At 45.1% G+C, this 21,807-nt stretch overlaps 1 protein-coding gene across 5 annotated transcripts; it reads left to right on the forward strand.

The window, feature by feature from the left end:
- The first annotated feature begins 1,444 nt into the window (after positions 1-1,444).
- Fcgr2b (Fc fragment of IgG receptor IIb) lies at positions 1,445-20,632 on the forward strand. 5 transcript variants are annotated; one of them, XM_005071437.4, is made up of 8 exons: positions 1,445-1,631; positions 9,925-9,945; positions 12,179-12,433; positions 13,678-13,932; positions 14,569-14,691; positions 16,281-16,421; positions 18,299-18,336; positions 18,432-20,632. In XM_005071437.4, exons 1-8 carry the CDS (start codon positions 1,529-1,531, stop codon positions 18,516-18,518), a joined length of 1,023 nt encoding a protein of 340 aa, XP_005071494.3. In that variant the 5' UTR covers positions 1,445-1,528; the 3' UTR covers positions 18,519-20,632. The 5 variants fall into 5 exon arrangements, with proteins under 5 accessions (XP_005071494.3, XP_012969846.3, XP_012969848.3 ...); XM_013114392.3 differs by having other exon boundaries at positions 1,447-1,631; positions 12,176-12,433; XM_013114394.3 differs by lacking the exon at positions 16,281-16,421 and having other exon boundaries at positions 1,447-1,631.
- Positions 20,633-21,807: the final 1,175 nt, after the last annotated feature.

Consider the following 21,807-nt stretch of genomic DNA (forward strand, 5'->3'; position numbering starts at 1 on the left):
TGGGATTGTTGTATTAATTAGGTAAGTCTATTGCCTTCTTCACAGTTAGATAGCATTCCCGTGTTTACATATTATCGATTTTCTTTCTTAGTATGCTAATTATATACTGTTCTTATGCTCTCATTTCTAATGATACTTAATGATGATTGACTGCATTCTAATGATATTTCATTTCTAATGACAGTTAAGCTGATGCCATCCCATTGCTCTCTTCCCATAGGTTAAGAATCTGAAAAGAGCTGGCGGGGGCGGGGCTGGAAGGTAGGACGGCACCAGTAGGCAAATGGTAGACAGAGTGGAACTGTTGAAGGCTTCTGAAGACCACAGAGTGTAAGGCGGTTTAGCATGTCATTTCCTTGAGTATTACAAATTGCTTCCTGAAAGGACATTTGGGAAAGAGGCCCCAGAAGAGGGCCCCAAGATTGATCCCAGAACATCTCATGACCTGAGGGCAGGAGGCAAGAGAGACAAAAAACAGCATCCACTCCTGACACACTCATATTCTTTTTATTTTCCAGTAATCTTGAGTACAATTCGCTCGTCACCAGTGACAGTTTCGCCCACTTTATTCGGGGGAGCATTTACCAAATCCTTGGAATGCTTTCACTGATGAGAAATATCACTGTTGGGTAGCAGCAGGGTGTGCTGCTAAGCATCCCACAGTGCACAGGGCAAGCCCTCAGGAGGGTTATGAGACAACTCTTGTGATGGTAACCCTGCAATCTTAGGACCCTGAAGGCTGAGGTAGCAGGAGCTCAAGCTTGAGGCTATGCTGGGCTGCACAGTCAGTTCCAGACCATCCTGGGTTCCATAATAATCCACTTCTTAAATTTTTTTCCTGCTAAAAGTATCAGTGCTGCAGAAGCCGAGAAACTTTCGAGTGGGTAGTAATGATGAGCTTCATTTCCCCAGCCCAGGAGCCACGAGCTCTCAGAAGCTCCCTGATACTCAACCTATAGTATTGCAGCTTGGAAACCTACGGTCTTCCATGAAGCCATAGTTGTGAGAACAGGGATGGATTAGGAACCAGGCTCAGTAGATCTTTACTGAGATCTTCATTGAGTTAACAGAGGAGTGAGTAGAGGGGGGTGTGGAGGATGAAGGCTCCATTTCTGGGGGAGTCCAGATTCCAGAGACTGGGCCTCCAAAAAGAAGTGTCAGAAGATTCTTGTCTACCATCCTTCATCACCTTCCTTGAGGAACACAAAGACTAAGGCTAATGATCTGAGTCTGGGCAGCCATCTCCCTGTCTGAGGCCCAGGCAGCTATGGCTCCAACAGAACAAGGGGGAGCTGATTCTCAGTTTCTAAAGTTTTTATGACCTGACCTGAACCATGTTGACTCTGGTCAGTCCTGAGTCTTCTAATAGGGAACAGATGAAAGGAAAGAGGGTGGAAGGGGAGGAGCCAATGATTAAACAGACCGTTTCTTTTCACTTCCGCTTTTGGACTCCAGAATTTGTTCTCTGGGTAGAGTCTGCCAAGGCTGGAGAGAAGCCTGTGCCTGCAGCTGGCTGGTTCCAGGGACGATGCGGATCCCACCATTCCTAACTCTCCCCATGGAGAGCAACTGGGCTGCCTATTTGCTCTCACAGACTTTGTGCCAGATGCTGCTGTGGACAGCTGTGCTAAGTAAGTCAGAACCTCCAGAAGGGAAGCAGGGCAAGGACACCTGGGTTGGGGCTGGACTTGCGCAGGGATGGACATAGCACAGGAAGCATGTCAGAAAAATCAAGAGTGGTAGCAGGCTAATAACTAGGCTGTAACCACCTGGCTGGTCTTTGAAAAATCAAAGCTGGCAGGAGTTTTTGTTGTTGCTTGTTTTCCTGTCATTTGGTACCCAGGTCCCTGATGCACAACCCCCTTTCCCATTAGAACCTACTGTCACTCAGTACCCAGGTCTCTGATGCACTACCACCCTCCCCGTGAGAACCTTCTCTGAGGGAAATCAAGTGTCCTAGACTTGAGTAATAAATAAGGCGGATAGTTTCCTTTTGAATTTGTGGTTCACGCAGGACCAAATCTTGGGCAAGCTGTCTAGTGCTGCTTTAGACAAGGGTTGGGAGGGAACTCTAAGATGCATGTGAGGGGGTGGCAGTGGAAACTCTCTGTGCCCATGAAGCCACTCTACCCAGAAGAAATTATCCCCCCCTTCATATATAAGGTCTGGGATTTATCTTGGGAATTTGGGCTCAGAGTATCATGAACCTGGGCAAGTTTGGAGTTGTCAGTTGTGGGGCTAAAGAAATCTCTCTGGCCTCCTTCACTGCAAGACCATGGGACATGGTCTTGACTGGCATAGTAAGAAAGTCAGGGGTGGGGTGGGTCTTAGGCCGAGGTGGAGGAAGATTTTTCTGGTCCTGGTCTCATCTGTGGGTCAGAGGACAGAAAGTGATGGTGCTGGGCGATTACAAGAGTCTGGGTGAGTCCTATTGCAGGGCCATCTTCTAAGCTCAGTTCTGGGACTTCTATCCATACCACTGAGAGGAGTACAGATAGCCATCTCACCCCCTTGTCCCAGGTTATGTGCTATGACTCATAGTGAAATTTGGTCAGCCCTGGGGGAACACAGCTGTCAGTACTGGGCGGGATGTGGCTACCAGGGAGAGCAGAATGAAAGAGAGACTATGTACCCACAAGTATGTATATTAAAGTGACACCAGAGAGCTCAGTTTCTACATAGGAAGGTTCAGTCCTAAAGAGGGAAATACTGTAGAGCCATCAATCACCTGGTGAAGACTTCCAAGAACGGTACTTTCTTCCATTTTCTTTTGCTAAATCCCTATTTTTCCCCATTATTTTCTGGGCCTCCACACTTAGGACTTCGTCACTTGATTTAATATTATAACACCCTGTGACTGTGTCTTGGTTGATCTTGACTTTGGTGCTGTGTAGCTGTGAAATCTTCCAGGACAGCTATGGGAAGGCACAGCGCTTTCTAGGTGTCTTCAGTGCTGGCCCATTGTCTCTTGATAAAGCTCCAGTAGTGTCCTGCTCCCCATGCCCCCATTCCACCTACATGGATTCCCTCAGCCAGGCAGTGTGGACAATACACTTGGCTCTTACTACCTGTGCTTCAGCTCACTCTTTAAGTTCTTTGTGCCAGACACTGTTCTGGACTTGGGGTCATGTCAGTGAACAAAACAGGCAGTGTTCCTGACCTAAAGTACAAGGTGTTTGTCTTCCTGCTAATGAATACATTGGACAAGAACATAGTTTTCATATCTGTTGAGTATAGAATGAATGTATAAATGATGGCTTCTCCCTTCCACATCCCCAAGGTTTTCTTTCCCCTTTTTATGCATGTGCTAACCCCAGCTAATCCCACATACTCAGGGTTTTCAGCTATTACTTCTATGTCACTAGCTCCCAAACTTATTTGTCGTTCCTTCCTCTGTATACTTTAATTCCCCTGCATGTTGATTAGACATCTATAAATAGATTTGTCAGCTTAGAAACAAAATTATATTCAATATTCAACATAGCATCACTTCCTTATATCTTTATAATCTTTCTATTTGCATGAGTAATGTCACCTTGCCCCTGGTCATCCATATTTACCAACTTCATGCTTCATTAAATGCCAATTTTTCCCAGTCTTGCCTCTTAAGTTTCTCTCACATGTGTGGCTTCTTTACTTCCTATTGTCAATGCAGATGAGCAAGCAAAGTCATGGAGGAATATCAACACATTTGATAAAGTCAAAAAGGGTAAATAAGTTAAGGGGATCCACTCATGAGTGGTATTTGGGAAGTAGAGGCAGGAAGGACTGGGGTTCAAGGCCATTATGGGCTACCTCACAATTTGAAGCAAGTCTGGACTACATGAGACCTTGTCTCAACATCTCAACAACAGCAACAAAAAGATAAAGGGATTTGCCACGAGGTGGTAATGATGAATCATGGACTGTACACTAGGTGTGTGTGTGTGTGTGTGTGTGTGTGTGTGTTCAGAGGTACACAGTGGTGAGAGAAAGTCGTGGTCAGGTGACTATAGAGGCTGTACTGGGGCAAATGGAAGAAAAAGGGAGGAGGATTATTGTTGTGAAGGAAGCCTGGAACATTTGATCTTGTGGTTTCGAAGGTGGTATGATTAGGAGTGATGATCACAAGGCCTTGAGGTATAACATGGGCCTGTGTGGCTAATCTACATGAGAGAATGTTCACTACAGACGAGAAAGTCGAGGGATGAAGAAGCCAGATGTTGCCCAGCAATTAACATGCATTCTAGATCACCATCTTTTTCTTGCTAATCTCTGGCACTTCCTCTGTCCCAATTAGTCTGACACAGCATTTTCCGTCCCGATATGAACTTCTCGTTGTTTACTGAACTAAACAGCAAACTTTGAAAATTTGCTCACGATCATTTAAAAGTTACTCACATGGTGCCTTCGGCACCACACAGATGCCACATCTGGGTTATCCTTAATCCTTACAACAGTTTTATGACATGGGTGTTGCTGTCATTGTTTCCATTTATAAGCAAGGGGCACAAAGCAGAGAAAAGCAAAATTGCCTTTGCAAGGTCATTGTACATCAGTTGTATTTTTTGTTTGTTTGTTTGTTTTTTTGAGACAGGGTTTCTCTGTGGCTTTAGAGGCTGTCCTGGAACTAGCTCTTGTAGACCAGGCTGGTCTAGAACTCACAGAGATCCACCTGCCTCTGCCTCCCGAGTGCTGGGATTGAAGGCGTGCACCACCAACCCCCGGCCACTTCAGTTGTATTTAATTACTTTTCTCATTACTTTGACAAAACACCAGGCAAAAGCAACTCAAGGAAGAGTTATTTCGGCGTATAACTGGAGGGTATGAAGGCATAGTGGCAGGAGCCTGGACTGGTCACCTCACACCCACAGTCAGGAAGCAGAGAGATGTACACCCGTACACAGCTTGTTTCCTCCCCCAGCCTATTGAATGGTCACACCCATATTCAGGGTGAGTCTTATCACTTACATCAAACCTTTCCAGAAATACCTTTTTTTGACACAATGAATGATGTTTCCATGGTGATTCTAAATCTAGTCAAGTTGATAATGAAGACTAACCACCACAGTGGTGAAGTCAGTGTGTGAACTCTGTGTGTTCTGACTCACCGCCATTTCATTTGGTAGCGACAGTCCTCCAGAATACGGCAGCCACCTCTCTTTTCAGTTTTGTTCCTCTTTGTTGAGGTGTTTTCAACAGACCAAAGCAGCAATCAGGCTGTAACGTGCTGAGCGTGTTGACAAATATCCATCCGTCTTTTTTAGGGTATATTCCTTTTCTGTTGGTCACAATTATAGGTTGCAAGACAAACGCCACTTTCTCACTTTCCCTCCTAGACAAAATCCAGCCAAATACAAAGCCCTAGAATCTCTTCCTCCTCTGAACTTCCGTAACGCGTGTCCATATTTTTCTAAAGGCATCGAGAATGTCTCTTTTATAAGACGTGCTGGCGTAGCATTAGGGATGCAGAACTGGGTAGATCGCCGTGAGTACAAGGCCAGCCAGAGTTACATAATGAGGCCATATCAAAACCAAAAGGTCTTTTAAAGATTGCGTTGCACACGGTTTTATTCTTGTCATCAGACTGCAGGCTCCTGTGGGGATCAGGGCCTTACATAATTACCTTCAAGTGCACTCAGGATGAACAGCAAGGAAGGAGGTAGTCAGCACACTTTCTGGAATTACGAAGGGGCGGAGTGATTGGTGTAAGTGCACGTACTGAGGTGTGGAGGTATGGGGATCAGAATCCAGTTTCCTAGATCGCCAGAGCAACATGCCCCTACGGCACTCCCTCCTCGGCACTTGCCTTCACATCTTCATCCCTGAGCGTATTCAGACTTGGACGCCTCTCGACTTTCTCAGCTCAAGTGTAAGTGAAAACTCCCACCATGGATGGGTGTTGGGGAAGTCTTATGCTAATAAAGCACTGTCTGGCCAATAGGAATCTAGATAGGTGGGGCTAGGAATCCAGGAGGATTCTGGGAAGGAGAAACACAGAGAGTCAACATGTAACGCCATGGGGATAGGAAGCCTGGAACTATTCTTAGATTAACAATTATGGGGTAATTACTTAAGTCAGAGCTAGCCAGTAAGAAATAAGCAAGGCCAACAGCTTCATAATTAATATAGCCTCCTGGGTGTTTATTTGGGGACTACAATGTGGCGGAGCCCAAGCGACTGGCGGGTGATATACCAAAGCGGCTAGCAAGAAAAAGCTTCTCTTAACAGATGGGAGCATAAATGTGCATAGACACAGCACACACATTGGCTCTAGCTTATCTCAGGGCCAGTTTTTTACTATTGTACCTAACGGTGGTATAATAGTATCTCCAAATATCTCCATCCTTCCATTCAGCATTCCCGCTCCATGCTTGGCTTCCACTTGGGAAGCCATTTCTGCCTCCATGGGTCATTGATCCAGTGTTCTTTTTTTATTTAGTTAGTTTTTGTGAATGAGTGTTTTGCTGCATGTGTGTCTGTGCACCACTCATAAGACTGGTGCCCAGGGAGACCAGAAGAGGATGTCAGATCCCCTAGAACCAGAGTTAGAGATGGCTGTGAACCACCATGTGGGTGCTGGGGATCAAACTCAGGCCCTCTGGTGTAGAGAGAAGTCTTCCCGCCAGCCTGGTTCCAGAGATGCATCAGTCCCAAATGAACACACAGGAGGCTATAGCTGTTGGCCGTTTGCTTTGTTTCTTACTGGCTATCTCTGACTTAAGTATTTAATTCCATAATTGTTAATCTAAGTATTTCTCTTACCAGAGAAAGGGTCCAGACCTTTTACTCTTCTGGAGGCTACATCGTGACTCCTTGTGTTTCTCCTTACCCAGAGTCCTCCTCGACTCCTAGTCCCACCTATCTTGCTTCCCTATTGGCCAACAGTGCTTTATTCAACAACCAATAAGAGACAGATTTCAGAATGACATCTCCCATCATCTCCTCTTTTCTGTCTAAAATAAGAGAAAGGTTTTAACTTCAACATAGTCAAATTATATACAACAGAACAGTTATCAAGTAAGAACACAGTTACAATATTTGTCCATTAACCTTTAGTAAGATTTAAAGAAAATATCATCTATCCTGTCTTTATGAGTCTAAAGTCTTATATGTAGTTTATCTTTTATCATAACTAAGGAAAACTATGATGATAACTATCTGTCTTCAACTCCATCAAAGACTACAGAAGGATAATATATAAACCCTAGGATTGACAGAGACATCTCAATACCTGGACAGTCACCCGAAGTTCCTCTGTTACATCGGGGCATCCATCTTCAGCCCATAGGCCACAGTGTGTCTGGAAGACTTCTCAGCAAAGCAGGACATTTTAAACTGTCCATCTGCATTGGCAGTCTGTCAGTCATTTTTCTGTGTCCTGCAGAAAGTCTCGTAGACTTTTCCATGAAGCAGGAACCCTGAAGGGCTGTTTGAGTTCAGCAGTCACTTTTCTGTGGGTCCTGCATGTCCAGTTTATACAGCAACAGTCCAAGAAAGAGCAGTTTCTTGCCCAAATGGCTAATCTTGCCATGTTGAAAGCAAACTCCATAATGAGTTTCTTCAATGGCCATCTTCCTCTCAGACATAATTGGTGATGCCAGGAGCAGACATTTCTCATTGTCAAGAAAAACCCTAAACCTTTTTAAATGCCATTTTCTGAAGGTCTTTGAAAGGTTTGAAGACTATCTATTTATCTCAAATATATCTCTGTATATCTAGAAAACCTAACTTACCTAACTATAAATTCTGAATAATATACGTAACTATCTATAGTCTGTATTTAATTATGCATTATGTTTTAAAAGATCGGTATAAGCACAATACTCAATCAAGAGGAGAAACATATATATCACAAAATTGACCTTGAATTTATATCAATAAATGAAAAACCATACCAATACAAAGTATTCATTTCCATACCATAATTCCCCTTTCACCTTCAAAAATAGATTGGTTGTTATCATTAACCAATTATAAGCAACTCCATTCAAATGAAAACAAATATTTATAAACAATATGGGAATTTGGATGTCGCTCATTCCAAACTGCTTCGTGCTGGATGGGGGCGCCGTTCATACCATGGGAATCATGTCAAAACTCAGAAACCTGTGTAAGTCCTTATTTTCAGGGTCTGTAAGGCTCCATCGTCTTAGCTGTTTTAGATGTTGAATCACTTGGGCCATTGCTTCCGGGGGTCTTGGTTCATCAACCCACAGAAGCGTGGAAGGAATCCACAGCTTTCCATTTTCTGTGGAAGCACAAATAAAATATCTTTTCCAAAGCAGCATATCCTTATACTTAAATATTGAAGTCAAGGCATTTTCAAAAGATATAAGTTGAATTAATTCAGCAGCATTTATAATCAAGTGTACTTTAGTAGTTGTTCCTTTAGCAATCAAAAAATTGAAAATCACAATAGTATACACTATCCAGACTCTGTGTATTTTCCATCTTTACATGGTTTATATTACTCTATTTCTTTTACTTTTATTTATTTATTTCTCTGAGACAGGGTTTCTCTGGAAATCCGCCTGCCTCTGCCTCTGGAGCAAGTCCTACCGGCGTGTGCTACCACAGCTGGCTTCTCTATTTATTTACCACTATGCCGTTTCTTTTTCTCTCCCAATCCTACGTATATTTTTAAACACACTGTAAAGCCTTTAGAGGTTTTTCTTCATCTGAATCTGACTTTACTGTAAATCTTTATGTTTTTCTGGCCACGTGTCTTATCTATTAAAACCGAGGCTGTTTAAACTGCAGTTTTTCCAAGATGGCAGGCATAAGCGTGATTTCAGCTCATTGCCTCAGTCTATGCTGACATCAAGCAAAAGCTGCCGGCTTGGAGATGTGGTCTCTGCCACTTCCAGCTGTACATACACACTTTTCAATTGTTAGCAGAGCCTCTTAAAAGGACCTTGCTGGTTTTTTTTTTCTTATGCTGAGTCAGGAAGACTCCCTTAAGTGAGCCGAGTGAGTCTCTGCTTGTCGCTAGCAAAACAGAGCCTACCTGAGAAAAAGCTGCTACCAAAAAGTTGTGCTTATCTCCGTTCTTTTGTTTCTAAAATTCCTTCTAAGCTTTTGTCATTCTACGTGGAAATTTAATCCCACATGCTGACACCATATGTAGAGAGAAGCCTTCCCGCCAGCCTGGTTCCAGAGCTGCATCAGTCCCAAATGAACACACAGGAGGCTATAGCTGTTGGCCTTGCTTGGTTTCTTACTGGCTATCTCTGACTGAAGTATTTACACCATAATTGTTAATCTAAGTATTTATCTTACCAGAGAAAGGGTCCGGACCTTTTACTCCTCTGGAGTCTTCACCGTGACTCCTTATGTTTCTCCTTACCCAGAATCCTCCTCGACTCCTAGTCCCACCTATCTTGCTTCCCTATTGGCCAACAGTGCTTTATTCAACAACCAATAAGAGACAGATTTCAGAATGACATCTCTCATCATCTCCTCTTTTTACAAACACACACACACACACACACACAGACACACACACACAGACACACACACATACACACACACACACACACACACACGCATGCACGCACACGCTCATGGGGAAATTCTAAGGACACATACGCTAAGGTGATAATAGTTGCCATGAGTATTTTCTAATGATTGTGGATTACCTATGTGATCCATAGTCCCTCCCCACAAAAGAAAAGCTCTGCTCTCAGGATGGACATTGGCAAAGTCTGAAACACAAATCACATGTAAACTTCATCAGGGACTTTATCAGTCACTATGTTCAGCCTAATGAAAGTGTCACAACACAGATGTTACTGGGGACAGAGCTTCTGAAGTGTACTTCATTTAGGTGAGGGCTTTGCCGTGAAGGTTGGGCTATGGGAGTGAAGGGGGCTCTGGGTCTGGGCAGCCATGCCCCAGTGTGGAAGCCCAGGCCCTGGCTGATGTTTGCTTCCTTTCTTGCAGATCTTGCTGCTGGGACACATGGTAAGTTCTCTCTTCAGACCTTCTCACCCTCCTTCGCGTCACTGTCCTCTTCCACCGGTCATCGCCTGTGCTCAGAGTGTACCGGCACCACGCTCAGGACCGGCTCAGGACCAGGAAGGGCCATTGTTCCCAGAAGACGTCCTGCCCTTCCCCTCTTCCCCTTTTCCCCTCTTCCCCTCTTCCCCTCTGTCTGGGGTGGCAGATGGTCAGATAGGCATGACTCCCTAGTATAGCAGCTCTTCTGGTTCTGTTACAGTGAAATGTGGGCCAGTTGTCACAAACAATGAGAAATCTGTCCTTGTTCTCAACTTCCACTCTGTAAGTCAAATCCAGAGCTTCTGAAAAGTCGATCTCAAGGAAACAGAGAGTGCTGGAGAAGGAGCTGAGAGTTCTACATCTGGAGTCACAGACAGCAGGAAGAGAGAGACACTGGGCCTAGCTTGAGCGGCTGAAACCTCAAAGTCCACCCCCAATACACGCTTCCTCCAAGAAGGCCACACATACTCTAACAAGGCCACATCTCCTAATAGTGTCATTCCCTGTTGGCCTATGGTTCTACTCATACCACCACAAAGAATAATTATGGCTGACAATTTTGGATATTTCACAGTAGCTAGTATAGATGATTTGGACATTCTCAATGCAGACAAAGTGTGAGGTGATAGATATCCAAAACTCTCTGACCATTACACTTTGGGTCTATGTACTGAATTATCATACTGTACCCTGTAAATACATAATTATTATGTATCAAGCACTTTTCAAATTCTTATTAGTAAACAAACAAACAAAACCAAAACCAGTTGTATATGGCGGTACATGCCTTTAATCCCAGCACTCTGGAGGTAGGGATGGTGAATCTCTGCATTCTAGGCCATCCTGGTCGACAGAGCAAGTTCCAGGACAGCCAGAGCTACACAGAGAAACCCTATTACAAACAACAAAAAAACCTTAAGAAAAGGAAAGAAAGCCCAAAAGCCCTCTCTTTCTAAACAAGATTCAAGCACATAGAAAATTACACTATCTGCCTAGATTGTCCCATGTGTTGCTAAGTCCTCTACTTTGCATGGGTCTCAGGGCTTGCCTTCATTAGGGTTTCCACTGCTACAACAAAACAAACACCATGACCAAAAAGCAAGTGGGGAGGAAAGGTTTAGTTGGCTTATTCTTCCATATTGCTGTTTATTATCAAAGGAAGTCAGGACAGGAACCTGGAGGCAGGAGTTGATGCAGAGGCCAAGGTGGGATGCTGCTTACTGGCTTGCTTCCTCAGCCTGTTTGTAAAACCCCTGAACCACCAGCCCAGGGATAGCATCACCCACAACACAATAGGCTGGGCCTTCCCCCAGCGATCACGAGCTAAGAAAATGCCTTACAGCAAGATCTTATAGAAGCATTTTCTCAGTTGAGCCTCTCTCCTTTCGGATAACGCTGGCTTGTATGGTAAGTTGACATATGACTAGCCAGCACAGGGCTTCAAGGCCTGTTCTACCAACAGAGAGAGCCATCTACATGCAGGGGAGGCAAGTAACAGGAGGGAGAAACTGAAATATATCTTGGTGAAAGATATGTATTTCTGGGGTGTCTCATTTGCCCCTGAATGGAAACAAAAAAGGAATGGAAAGGAAAGGACATGAATGCGTCTAGGTATGGTGGAGGAGAAAGTTTGTTGTATATTTGTGGGAGAGCATAGTCAGAGGCAGGGACATCTGGAAGAGTCCAGGGTGGACATGTCCAGGCTGAGCTGAACCATGCCGTGGGGTGGGGGGATGGACCAGGTGCAGCAGTCAGGAGGCAAAGGGCCGATCGTCTGGATTATATAGGGAAGAGCCTCTGGGGGAAAGGGAAGTCCAGCTCAGGGGTGAGGGCCATATCCTACATCAGGTAGGGACTGAGGGATGAGAGGAGAACCTGGTCATTAGAGCTGCTCTGACATGGTAAATAGGCACCTCAGGGTTTGTGGGGTTTCAAACTTGACGGCAGGTTCCAGCCTTCTCTCTTGCTCTACCCTGCTGAGGGGGTCAATTATATCCCTTGTGCGTTCCCTGGGACTTGTGGGATGGAATGAGTAGAAGTATTTAGTGGAAGAAGTTTTCTGGGCCGGGTCCTACCTTTGGTGTGTTCAGTGGTAGGTAATACCTGTGCCTTTTTTTTTTTTTATTTTTATCGGAGCCTGCTTAGGCTCCTGGGGTTCCCTTGCCTCAGACGGCCTTCTCTCTCTGAAATCCAGCAGATCTCCCGAAGGCCATGGTGAAGCTTGAGCCCCCATGGATCCAGGTGCTGAAGGAAGACAGGGTAACTCTGAAGTGTGAAGGGACCCACAGCCCTGGGAACGATTCCACCCAGTGGCTCCACAATGGGAATTCCCTCTGGAGCCAGGTCCAGCCCAGCTACACGTTTAAAGCCTCGGACAACGACAGTGGAGAATACCAGTGCCGAATGGGGCAGACCAGCCTCAGCGACCCTGTGCAACTGGGAGTGATTTCCGGTTAGTAGACACAGGCCCGGGAAGAAACTGGGATACCAGGAAGTTGGGGGGGCGGGGTGGGGTGGGTCTGCTTACTGCAAGGTTTGCAGGAAAAGGGGTGGCCTGCTTTCTGGGAAGCATCCCTGCGAGTTGCTTGAAGGGCTTTTGTCCACCCATTTCCCGTCTCTCCCGCCATTGTGCTTAGTGTGCATGTGGAAGGCACTCGGATTCCTGAGAAATTCCTCGGTTTGTGTGAAGAGTTGTTTTCTGTGGTAGCCCTGATTGAGCAAGAGAAGGTCTAGGACAAAGACGGGCAGCTGAATGTGGCAGAAAAAGGAAGTCCCTATTTCATAGAAACCCTCTGTTACGTGACACTCAGAAGAGTGCCGATAGCCCACCACGACGGAATCCAAGCTGTGGGAAGGACCGTCTGTATAAATATGGCTGATTAATTAATTTAACCTTGAGTTCAGCTTTCTCAGCTGCTCAGCCGAGGGTGCTAATGCCTCTTTCTGGAGGTTCTGGGTAGCGTGGCATTTTCTTTTCCTTCCACCAGCTTGTGGGCGCTTGAGGTGAAAGCCCGCGTCTCATTCCTTTCCATTCTTTGCTGAGAAGATCAACGGTTTTACATGGCTCCAGGCAAAAAGCGGATTTTCTCCGCAGAAAAGCCGCCACGAGGTGGCATTGACTACTGTCGCTGTGGCTGTTAGTTCCCTCCTACCGCCAGTACAAACTCAAAAGTTCGTACACAGCCAGTTAATGAGCTGCCTCTGGCCCTGTGGACTGCAGTTCCACACCTGCTACTGTTCATCTAGGAAACCAACATTTTTTTGAGGTTCAAAAGTTCTACTGTTCCCCAAACAGAAGGCTCTATTGTGTCCTCTTCACATCCATCGGGCTGGATTCCTCTTTCCTGCCGGTGAGGGCTTGGATCTCCATTTCTTGTTACTTCCTGACAGGACTGGATGGCAGCTGCCTTCTCTCAAAAGAGGAAGGAGAATATTATGCACCAAGAACTCTTGTAGCTGCAGGATCTGATCATACCCATTTCACAGATGAGGAAATTGAGGCCCAAGAGGGTTCAATTACTTACCCATGACTGAAGAGTTTGTAAACGAGCAGAACTAGAATCAGAGATCAAGATCGTCTGATGTCAAACTAAAGCTCTCTCCCCTTAGCATATCATATGTCACCAGGAAGTATGGCCTGGGTCTCAGAGCTGAGCCAAGGCACTCTGAATCCTATGGTCTTTTTGTGTCTTTCAGACTGGCTGCTGCTCCAGACCCCTCAACTGGTGTTTGAGGAAGGGGAAACCATCGTGTTGCGGTGCCACAGCTGGAGGAACAAATTCATGAGCAAGGTCACATTCTACCATAATGGAAAGTCTATAAGATATAATCATTTCATTAGCAACGTCTCCATCGCCAAAGCAAATCACAGCCACAGTGGTGATTATCACTGCACAGCGCGTCTAGGACAGGCACAACACTCGTCAAGGCCTGTGACCATCACTGTCCAAGGTATGGGGACTCAGTCAGATGTTGGAAGGGAGAAGAGGAGATAGACAGAGGCTAAAGTTGTCTAGCCCCACGTGGAGATCTAGGAACACCACAGCAGCAAAACTGGGCGTGGAGGCAGAGCAGAGCTGTGGAGGCCTTGCCAAGTGATGCAAGTGGGCTCAGCCCAGAGCTCCTCACTTGCAGGTGTTAGGTGACAAGGCTATTGGGCAGCAGTGAAACAGAGCCTTGTCGTTGGTACATAGGTTCTCTAAGTTCCTAGGCATTCCTAAGAGCTGAAGTTTAACTTCTCCTTGTATCTCATGTAATAGTCATTCACTCTTGAAGGCCTGGCATGTCTAGAGACAGTGGTGGTACCAGCAACCTCTGGGAGGCTTCAGATCCATCCTCCCCACGACCTCTGAGGGCTGTCCCTTCTGCTCCTACACCAGTGTGCCTTCATTAGTTTGGTGGAAACACTTGGTTACTGGGGAGTCACAAGTCTGTCCACAGAAACCTATGCAGATGAGGTTGCAGGGTGACGTGTTACATCTGTGAGTGACCCAAGCACAGAAACTCTAGGTGACAAACACTGGGCATAGCATTAGAGGAAGGAAGCATTAGAGAACTTCTTACCTGTTATCATATCTGTCTTTCCAGAGCCCAGATCCAGTGGGTCTTTACCAATATTGACAATTGTGGCTGCTGTCACTGGAATTGCTGTAGCTGCCATTGTTATTATCCTAGTATCTTTGATCTATCTGAAGCGAAAACAGGCTCCAGGTGGGTGGCTCTCTTCGGACCCTCTCATTATCAGTTCCTACTTAGCTGGGGCCAGAGGTTAGAGATTTATTTCCTTTTGATATAGTGTTCTCATATTCAACCACCTACTTACAAACTCATCTGTCAAACAAGACTTGAGCAAACTTGGTGATGTGCCACTCCCAGTGCTAGACACTGTAGGTGTTTGGTTCCATTTCTACCCTAAGCTAGTTCTCAGCATTGAGAGGAAGACAGAGGTACACATGGACACTTAGAGCAATGAAATGATACAAATATGATTATCAGCCCGAGGCCGTGGCACATTCCTGTAATCCCAGGATGGTAAAACAGAAGGAACAAAACTCTGAAGCAGGGCCGGTGAGATGGCGCCATCAGTACAGGGCTTGCAGTACAAGCCCTGTGATCTTAGTGCCCAAGTCAAGGTGGAAAGAGAGACCGTATCCCACAGAGGTGTCCTCTGACCTTCATAGATATGCTCTAGTGTATGCCCCACATACAATCATAAATAAAGTTTTTCTCAAAGGGTCTGAAGCCAGCCGGGGCTGAAGAATGAGTGTGAAGTCAGTCTGTGCTACACACAGCAAGACCCCATCTAAATTTTTAAAAAGGGAAGATTCCATAACCCCACGTGTTTATCAGCTTTCATCACTATCACAGAGTACTTCAGATAATCCACTTACTAAGAGAAAAAGTTTCTAGGCACAGTGGTAAATGCATGGAGGTAGTTGAAATACACACAGTGGGACCAGATTGCTATGGTTCAAATCTCCACTCACAGCTCAACAGATATACAAAGTTCAGTAAATCATTCAACCTCTGTGCCTCAGTTTACTAGTCTGAAAAATGAAGAACATGGTAGGACCCACCTTACAGGAGCGTTACAACAGTGAGTGTGGCTGAAGCCTTTATACCAGTGCCTAACAGACAGTAAAGAGCATATAAGTTGTTAACCACCGTGGAGAAGGGTGCTGTCTGGGGGTAGCCATTAGCTAGGAGAAGTGGAAGAGCATTCTAGGAACTGTGACCAATGCTTGGAAATGAGGAATGTTGTAGGTACATCAGCCGGAAGCCACTGAGAAAGAGAAAATGCTGCTACTGACTAATACCTAAAACCTCATAGCACACTTTACAGTTGGGTCGTAGGAATTCAGTTACGGGGGAATGAGTAAATATTGAGAGATTCAGAGAAGAAGATTACACATTTTTGTTTGTGAGACAGGATCTCATTTTGTAGTCTTAGCTGCTCTGGAACTCACTATGAAGAGCAGGCTGGCCTCAAACTTGTAGAGATCTGCTTGTCTCTGTCTCCTGAGTGCTGGGATTAAAGGTGTGCTCCATTACACCCAACCAAAAGACGATAATTTCTCAAGGGCCAGGCAAGCCCAAGAAAGATGTAGCGAGGTGGTTTTTGTGACGTCTGCTGGAGTCCTCCTGGGTTAACCACTATCGGCTGGAGAGGTTCCTGGGCAGGGAGCTGGGAAGCTGGGAAGACAGGTGTTGCTTTTAACTCAGTTCTGACTCTGGTCCTTGATCCTGAGGTCTCAGGACTCATCCCGTAATCCTACTAACTTCCTACATGCCCCTCCTAGCTCTCCCAGGAAACCCTGATCACAGGGAAAAGGGAGATACCCTTCCCAAGGAACAGGGTGAGTACAGCGTTCCCTCTGGGGACTCAGTGCCGGTCAGCCCAGGGCCTCCATGTGGACAGGAGCCAGCAAGCAACAGCTCTTGTGAGTTCAGTGGGAGTGCAGGAGAGGGAGGAGCAGCGGGAGGACGGCTGGGACTCAAATCTCTTGGCCAGTTCTGAGTCTAGCTCTTAGACCTAAGGAGGATCTCACTAAAGATGAGAAAAGGAACTCCAGAGAGAGAAAGAGGATGGACTGTGACTAAACTTCTAGATGCACAAGGAATCTGGAGATATTTCTAGAGCAAGACTTCAGAGACTTTTGGCTCTTTCTGGGGAGATGTGGCAGATCTGGAAAGAATAGGCTTAACAACTGTGAGGTAGAGGCCAATAAGATTAAGAAGGGAGGCCCCTACGAGGGCAGGAGGAGGTCTGGGGTGACCCTGGAGATATTTTCAAAAGTGTCTCCCTGTGGAGGAATAGAGGAAGGCATGGTACAGCTCAACTTTTAGTAGCATATTGAGAGGAAACTGGAGTTGAGCAAATTCTGGGCACTAGAACTGTTCATAGGCTCCATTGCCCACTCATTTCGGTTTGTCAAACACTGGCCTGACCCTTCCACCATCACACAACCGTATCTGCAGTAGGTCACTCCCCGTGGTGGGGTTAGAGTCACTCCATTGAAGAAGTGGGTGGGTGGGCAAGTGGTTTAGATGACCTCTGAACCCTTCCAAGTCTGGGAAGTGAAAGCCCGTGACTTTTCAGCCCTGGTGCAGGAGGAAGGAGTGGGAGTATTACGAGCATTTGCTCGTCTGTAGTTAAAGTCAGAGCATAAGGGCAAGTGGAGTTTTCTCTAGGGCCTTCCGTGACAGCAGACGTAGGCAGGAGAGAGGCTTCCTTGGAGATTCCACTTCAGGGGACTGGAGTATGACTCAGAGCAGAGCCAATGGATATGAGAGCTTGCGCAAAATAGCATTCACTTAGCTTCGCTTTGAGCAAGCTCCGTGTTCTTCAGCCTGGCTATGTGGATCCACATCTAGGATCAAACTAGGTCTACCAAAAAAAATGTCTAAGCATGACTGGATTTACCTCGTCTGGCTTTGTCTACTCTGGTATAAGCACATTTCACACAGTATTTATGCAGCCTGGTACCAGAGCTTGTGGTTTCTGCTAAAGGCATTGTTAGCAGCTGCAGTTGCTAAGAAGTGTATTAAAAGGGGGGGGGGAATTCTGAATGTGTTGTGGGGGCAGAATTTGGGACATGGAAAACAGGGCTCTTTGTATCCAGGGACTGAGTGAGGTCACTGGAGGCATTGTCTTGGCCTCTTCCCCACTTCCCAAAATGCTAGTTTACAGATACTGGGGCTGTTTTTCATACTGGCAAAGGGAACTTAGGGCAAAATCATAAAGGAATGTGGTGTTTGGGATATTTATCAGAGAAATATTGTCTTTTTCTTCTTTCTCTCTTTTCCATCTTCCCTCTCTCTTCACCTCCCTTTCTTTCTTCTCCTCTATCTTTTTCTTTCTATTTACTGTTAGAATACCTGGTTCTTCAATGCTTCAACAAGAATATACTGCACTTGTCCAATATAGAAGCGGCCATTTTTTTCTCTCCCTTTAGTCTGTGGCAGACAAAATATCTGGACTTGATTTTCCACTCTGTTCTAAACATTTCCCCATTCTCCAACTTCCCAGAGTCCCAAAAGCTGTTTGGGTTGCTGCTGGGAAAGTGCAAAGATTGTCTGAAAAGAAGGTGGCACAAATCTGTTTCCCTTTGCCAGTGTGGCCAGTGGGGAAGGCTGGGTTCCAAGACAGTCAGGGACACAGGCTATACTGCCGCACTGCATGGCCTGAAGGCCTGGGTTGGGGTTGGCAAGCCTTGTCTTGGCTCTGCTTTGAGCTTTGGTTTTGCAGCCTCAATAACAGTGCATCAGGCCCTCTTTTCCAGTAACGCCCGTGTTAATTACTTGTTTTTGTCCACAGACAACTCTCCTGATCTTGAAGAAGCTGCCAAAACCGAGGTGAGAGCCCAGCTGGGTCCTTTCCCCTCTCCCTGATCCTCTGCTTTCCCCATGACCACTGTGCAGCTCTCGGGACTCATTTCTGCTTTCTCTAGGTTGAGAATACAATCACCTATTCACTTCTCAAGCATCCTGAAGCTCCGGATGAAGATGCAGAGCATGATTACCAGAACCACATTTAATCTTCCTTGTCTTGACTTGGGATTGGGAAAAGCAAACAGGAAGGCCAGGATATATGGTCTCCTGGTCAAGGGGATGCTGTAGATATTAAGGAGGCCATGCATAGTCACCTATGTGAGTCCCCAAACCAACAGACACTACGGTACTGGTCCCCAGTGGTTGACTGTACTAATAACTTCTATGACTTACCGCTTCCCAACTCAAGTCTCTTCTACTATAGATTTACACAGCCAATGAAACTAATCAACTTACTGTCATTAACAGATTTCAGAAACATGGGCACAGCTTATGTTACTGTCTACATGAGAACAATTATGTTAGGATACATGATCTCATCGATGATAAAATGGAATTGTACCAACATGTCAAAAGTTAGCTTCAGGGTGATGGAATTATAAAGGATTTAGTCTTCCTCCTTATTTTTCTATAAAGGTCACCTGTTACTTTTATAGTAAAACGTTGTAAAAATAACCTTGTATTTACTTTTTCAAGGCTGAGGTGATTGGAGTGTAGACTGAGTTCTCTGAGTTTGTTGGTCTTCTGGGAGAAGAATCTTGGGGAGATGGGCTAGCTTTTCCTGGGGAGACATAAGCATCTCAGGTAGGGAGCTAATGAAAAATAATGATTATACCCAAGTCTAGTTTGGTGCACCAGAGAGTTTATTGGGCTTCTTTATGGGAACATGGATGAGGGGTTCCTTACAGAGGTGTGGGTGATTCCTTGCAAGGGTGTGGGTGGCTTTAAAACAGCAGTCTTAGCACAGATGACAACTTCTTTACAGTTGCATAGCTGGGGCCCTGACCCCCTTCAGTTAGTTGACTTTCCTCAAACTGTCAATCCACCTGCCTCTGCCTTCAGAGCTCCACAGTGAGAAGCATGCACTATCCACCACATCTGGCCTGGTAGTGATAGATGGGGGGGCTAGATGGTGATGGGGGGTTAGATGGTGATGGGGGGTTAGATGGTGATTTGGAGTAGAGGGCGAGGGCTTCTCTGCTGCAAGCTGACTGCTCTTCCAGGGATCGCGTCTTGCTGTTTCCTCACCGTCTTCTCTTTTCTCCCGTGACAAGTAGAATAATCACTCCGTTTTGTAGCACAAGTTCTCAGGAAGCCAGGTGAATGCCCGTGGGAACCGGAGGATGCCCTTGAACTCCTGATCCTGCTGCTTTCACCTCCTAACTGCTGGGATTACAGGCATGTGTCACCACACAGAGCTGGCATATATGTACTTTTTAAAAAATCGGATCACATTTTTATATGTTCACAAAATCACTCGGGTAGAAATTTAAGCGTGCTGTAACAACAGAAGTTCAGAGTATAGAGGTATAAGGCAGAGGCTCTCTGTTGTCCTCATTCCCCTTAATTTGCTCTCGTTCTTTCTTTCTCTTGAATAACCACTGTTGTAGGTTTGGTGCACATTTGGATTTTTGTATGGAAATTTAATATATTATAGTTTTTAGAAAGCCTATGCATGGGACCATACATTACACATGATTATATTGTTGACTGATTTTGTTCAACAAGAAGGTGGCTGGTGATTGCGGCTCCAGGTTCATTGAGAGACCCTGTCTCAAAGGACTAAGAGAGAGAAAGAGCAGAACATCCGATGTTTTCCTTTGACATCTGCACACCCACATATAGGCACATTTCCCATGTGTGTGCATCCAACAGACACACAAATAAAATAGATAATAACCCTCTCTCCAGAAATTCTGCTTTGAAATTCCTGATAACCAAGACACATTGCATGGATTTTAGTGGTTCAGTACAAATACATGAACAAGCAAGGTTGTTTGACACAAGGGAGAATGCATCTGCAAGCGCTTGTATTCCTAACATAGACCTTCAGTAAAAGCCTTACATACCCCTTGAATCAAAAGAGGTCTTTCTCGTATCATCCTTAGCAAGGTCTCTCCTGACCACTGATATTACTTTGTTCTTATTTTCTCTGTGGTACAGTGTGGGTGATTATGTATCTTCTTGTTTATATATTCTCATGTAAACTAAAATGTAAGCTCAATGTAGTCCTGTTGTCATTATTCACTAATGTATTCCAGAGACCAGAACAATGCAATACATTGTTGAATGAATTAATAAATAAAACTCTCCTCTCGTAGTTCCTGGGTAATCTGATATTCTTTCACGCTGGTTAATTAATTGCTCTATCACTGAGCTACGCGCCCCAGGTGTCATTTGATGCCCTTAACACTATGGCTTAGATTTGTTCCCCTGAAATCACGTATTGGAAACATGAGCACCAATGCAACAGAGTTGGGAGGAGGTATCTGACGGGAGGTGACTAGCCATGGGCCATGGACTAGTTCTGTGGATTCCTTAGAACAGGGTGAATTTGGTGCCCTTTGTCTTTGTCTTTCTTTCCTTCCTCCCCCACTTTCTCCCTTCTTAGCCCATGGAATGACACAACAAGAACTCTGGTCCCCCAGTCTTGAACTTCTCAGCCTCCAGAACCTCCTGCTAATAAAGAATTACCCAAGTCTGGGAGACTTGTTATAGCAACTCAAAGAAGGTTTTCTGAATCTCAAGAGTTCAATAAAAGCCTCCTTGTTGTCTTTCCTTGAAAACGTACTAAATTTACTTAAAATTCTTAAACCCTTAGAAAGGATCTGAATTTATTTATTTATTTTTTACTCCCATCCCACTGAAAGGATCTGAATTCAAGTACACTTGGAAAACCTTTTTGAATTTCGTGTAAGGTAAGGACCTAACTTAACTTTTCCCTGTGTTGAGGTCCGTTGTTCAGGTGTCATTCCCTGAAAAAAGATTGGAAATGCTATCAGTTCATTACCAGCTCCCATACACAGACCTCTACCAGCTTCTTGTCTGTTGCCTTATTCCATTTGTTTTTCCTGCCTCAACAGCATACACGTATTGCTGTAGCTTTATAGCAATTTCCATATGCAGAAAGTCCAGTTTTCTGTCATTCCTTTTTTTCTTGCCCATTATTGTGCTCTTCCAGGTGGACTTTAGAGTTCCACACACCACAGGCACTGGGAGAATTACACTGTCTATGTAGATTACTTGGGGAAGGGTTGACATCTGTGAATGACAACTTTTTGACTGTTTAGATTTTAGACTTTGCCTATAACATATGGTCTTGTTTGTTTGTTTGTTTTTGCACCAGAGTTGAGATGACCTTCCCCCCTCCATATCACTATTACTCTCATTAGAATTTTCTAGACTTTTTAAAGCCAGTCTTGAAAATGTGTGGTTTTTTCCCCTTGAAAATCATACATTTTATTAATTATGTGCAACAAAATGCTTCTCTTTCTC

This window comes from Mesocricetus auratus, unplaced genomic scaffold (assembly GCF_017639785.1).
Source record: "Mesocricetus auratus isolate SY011 unplaced genomic scaffold, BCM_Maur_2.0 Super-Scaffold_100676, whole genome shotgun sequence".
Classification (NCBI taxonomy): domain Eukaryota; kingdom Metazoa; phylum Chordata; class Mammalia; order Rodentia; family Cricetidae; genus Mesocricetus; species Mesocricetus auratus.

What these genes read in the sequence shown, in the direction of transcription:
- Fcgr2b (XM_013114392.3), top strand. Translation starts at nt 1,529, where the DNA reads ATGCGGATCCCACCATTCCTAACTCTCCCCATGGAGAGCAACTGGGCT. An exon ending in TGTGACCATCACTGTCCAAG is followed by an intron (nt 13,933 to 14,568) that starts GTATGGGGACTC and finishes CTGTCTTTCCAG; the next exon opens with AGCCCAGATCCAGTGGGTCT. An exon ending in GAAGCGAAAACAGGCTCCAG is followed by an intron (nt 14,692 to 16,280) that starts GTGGGTGGCTCT and finishes TGCCCCTCCTAG; the next exon opens with CTCTCCCAGGAAACCCTGAT.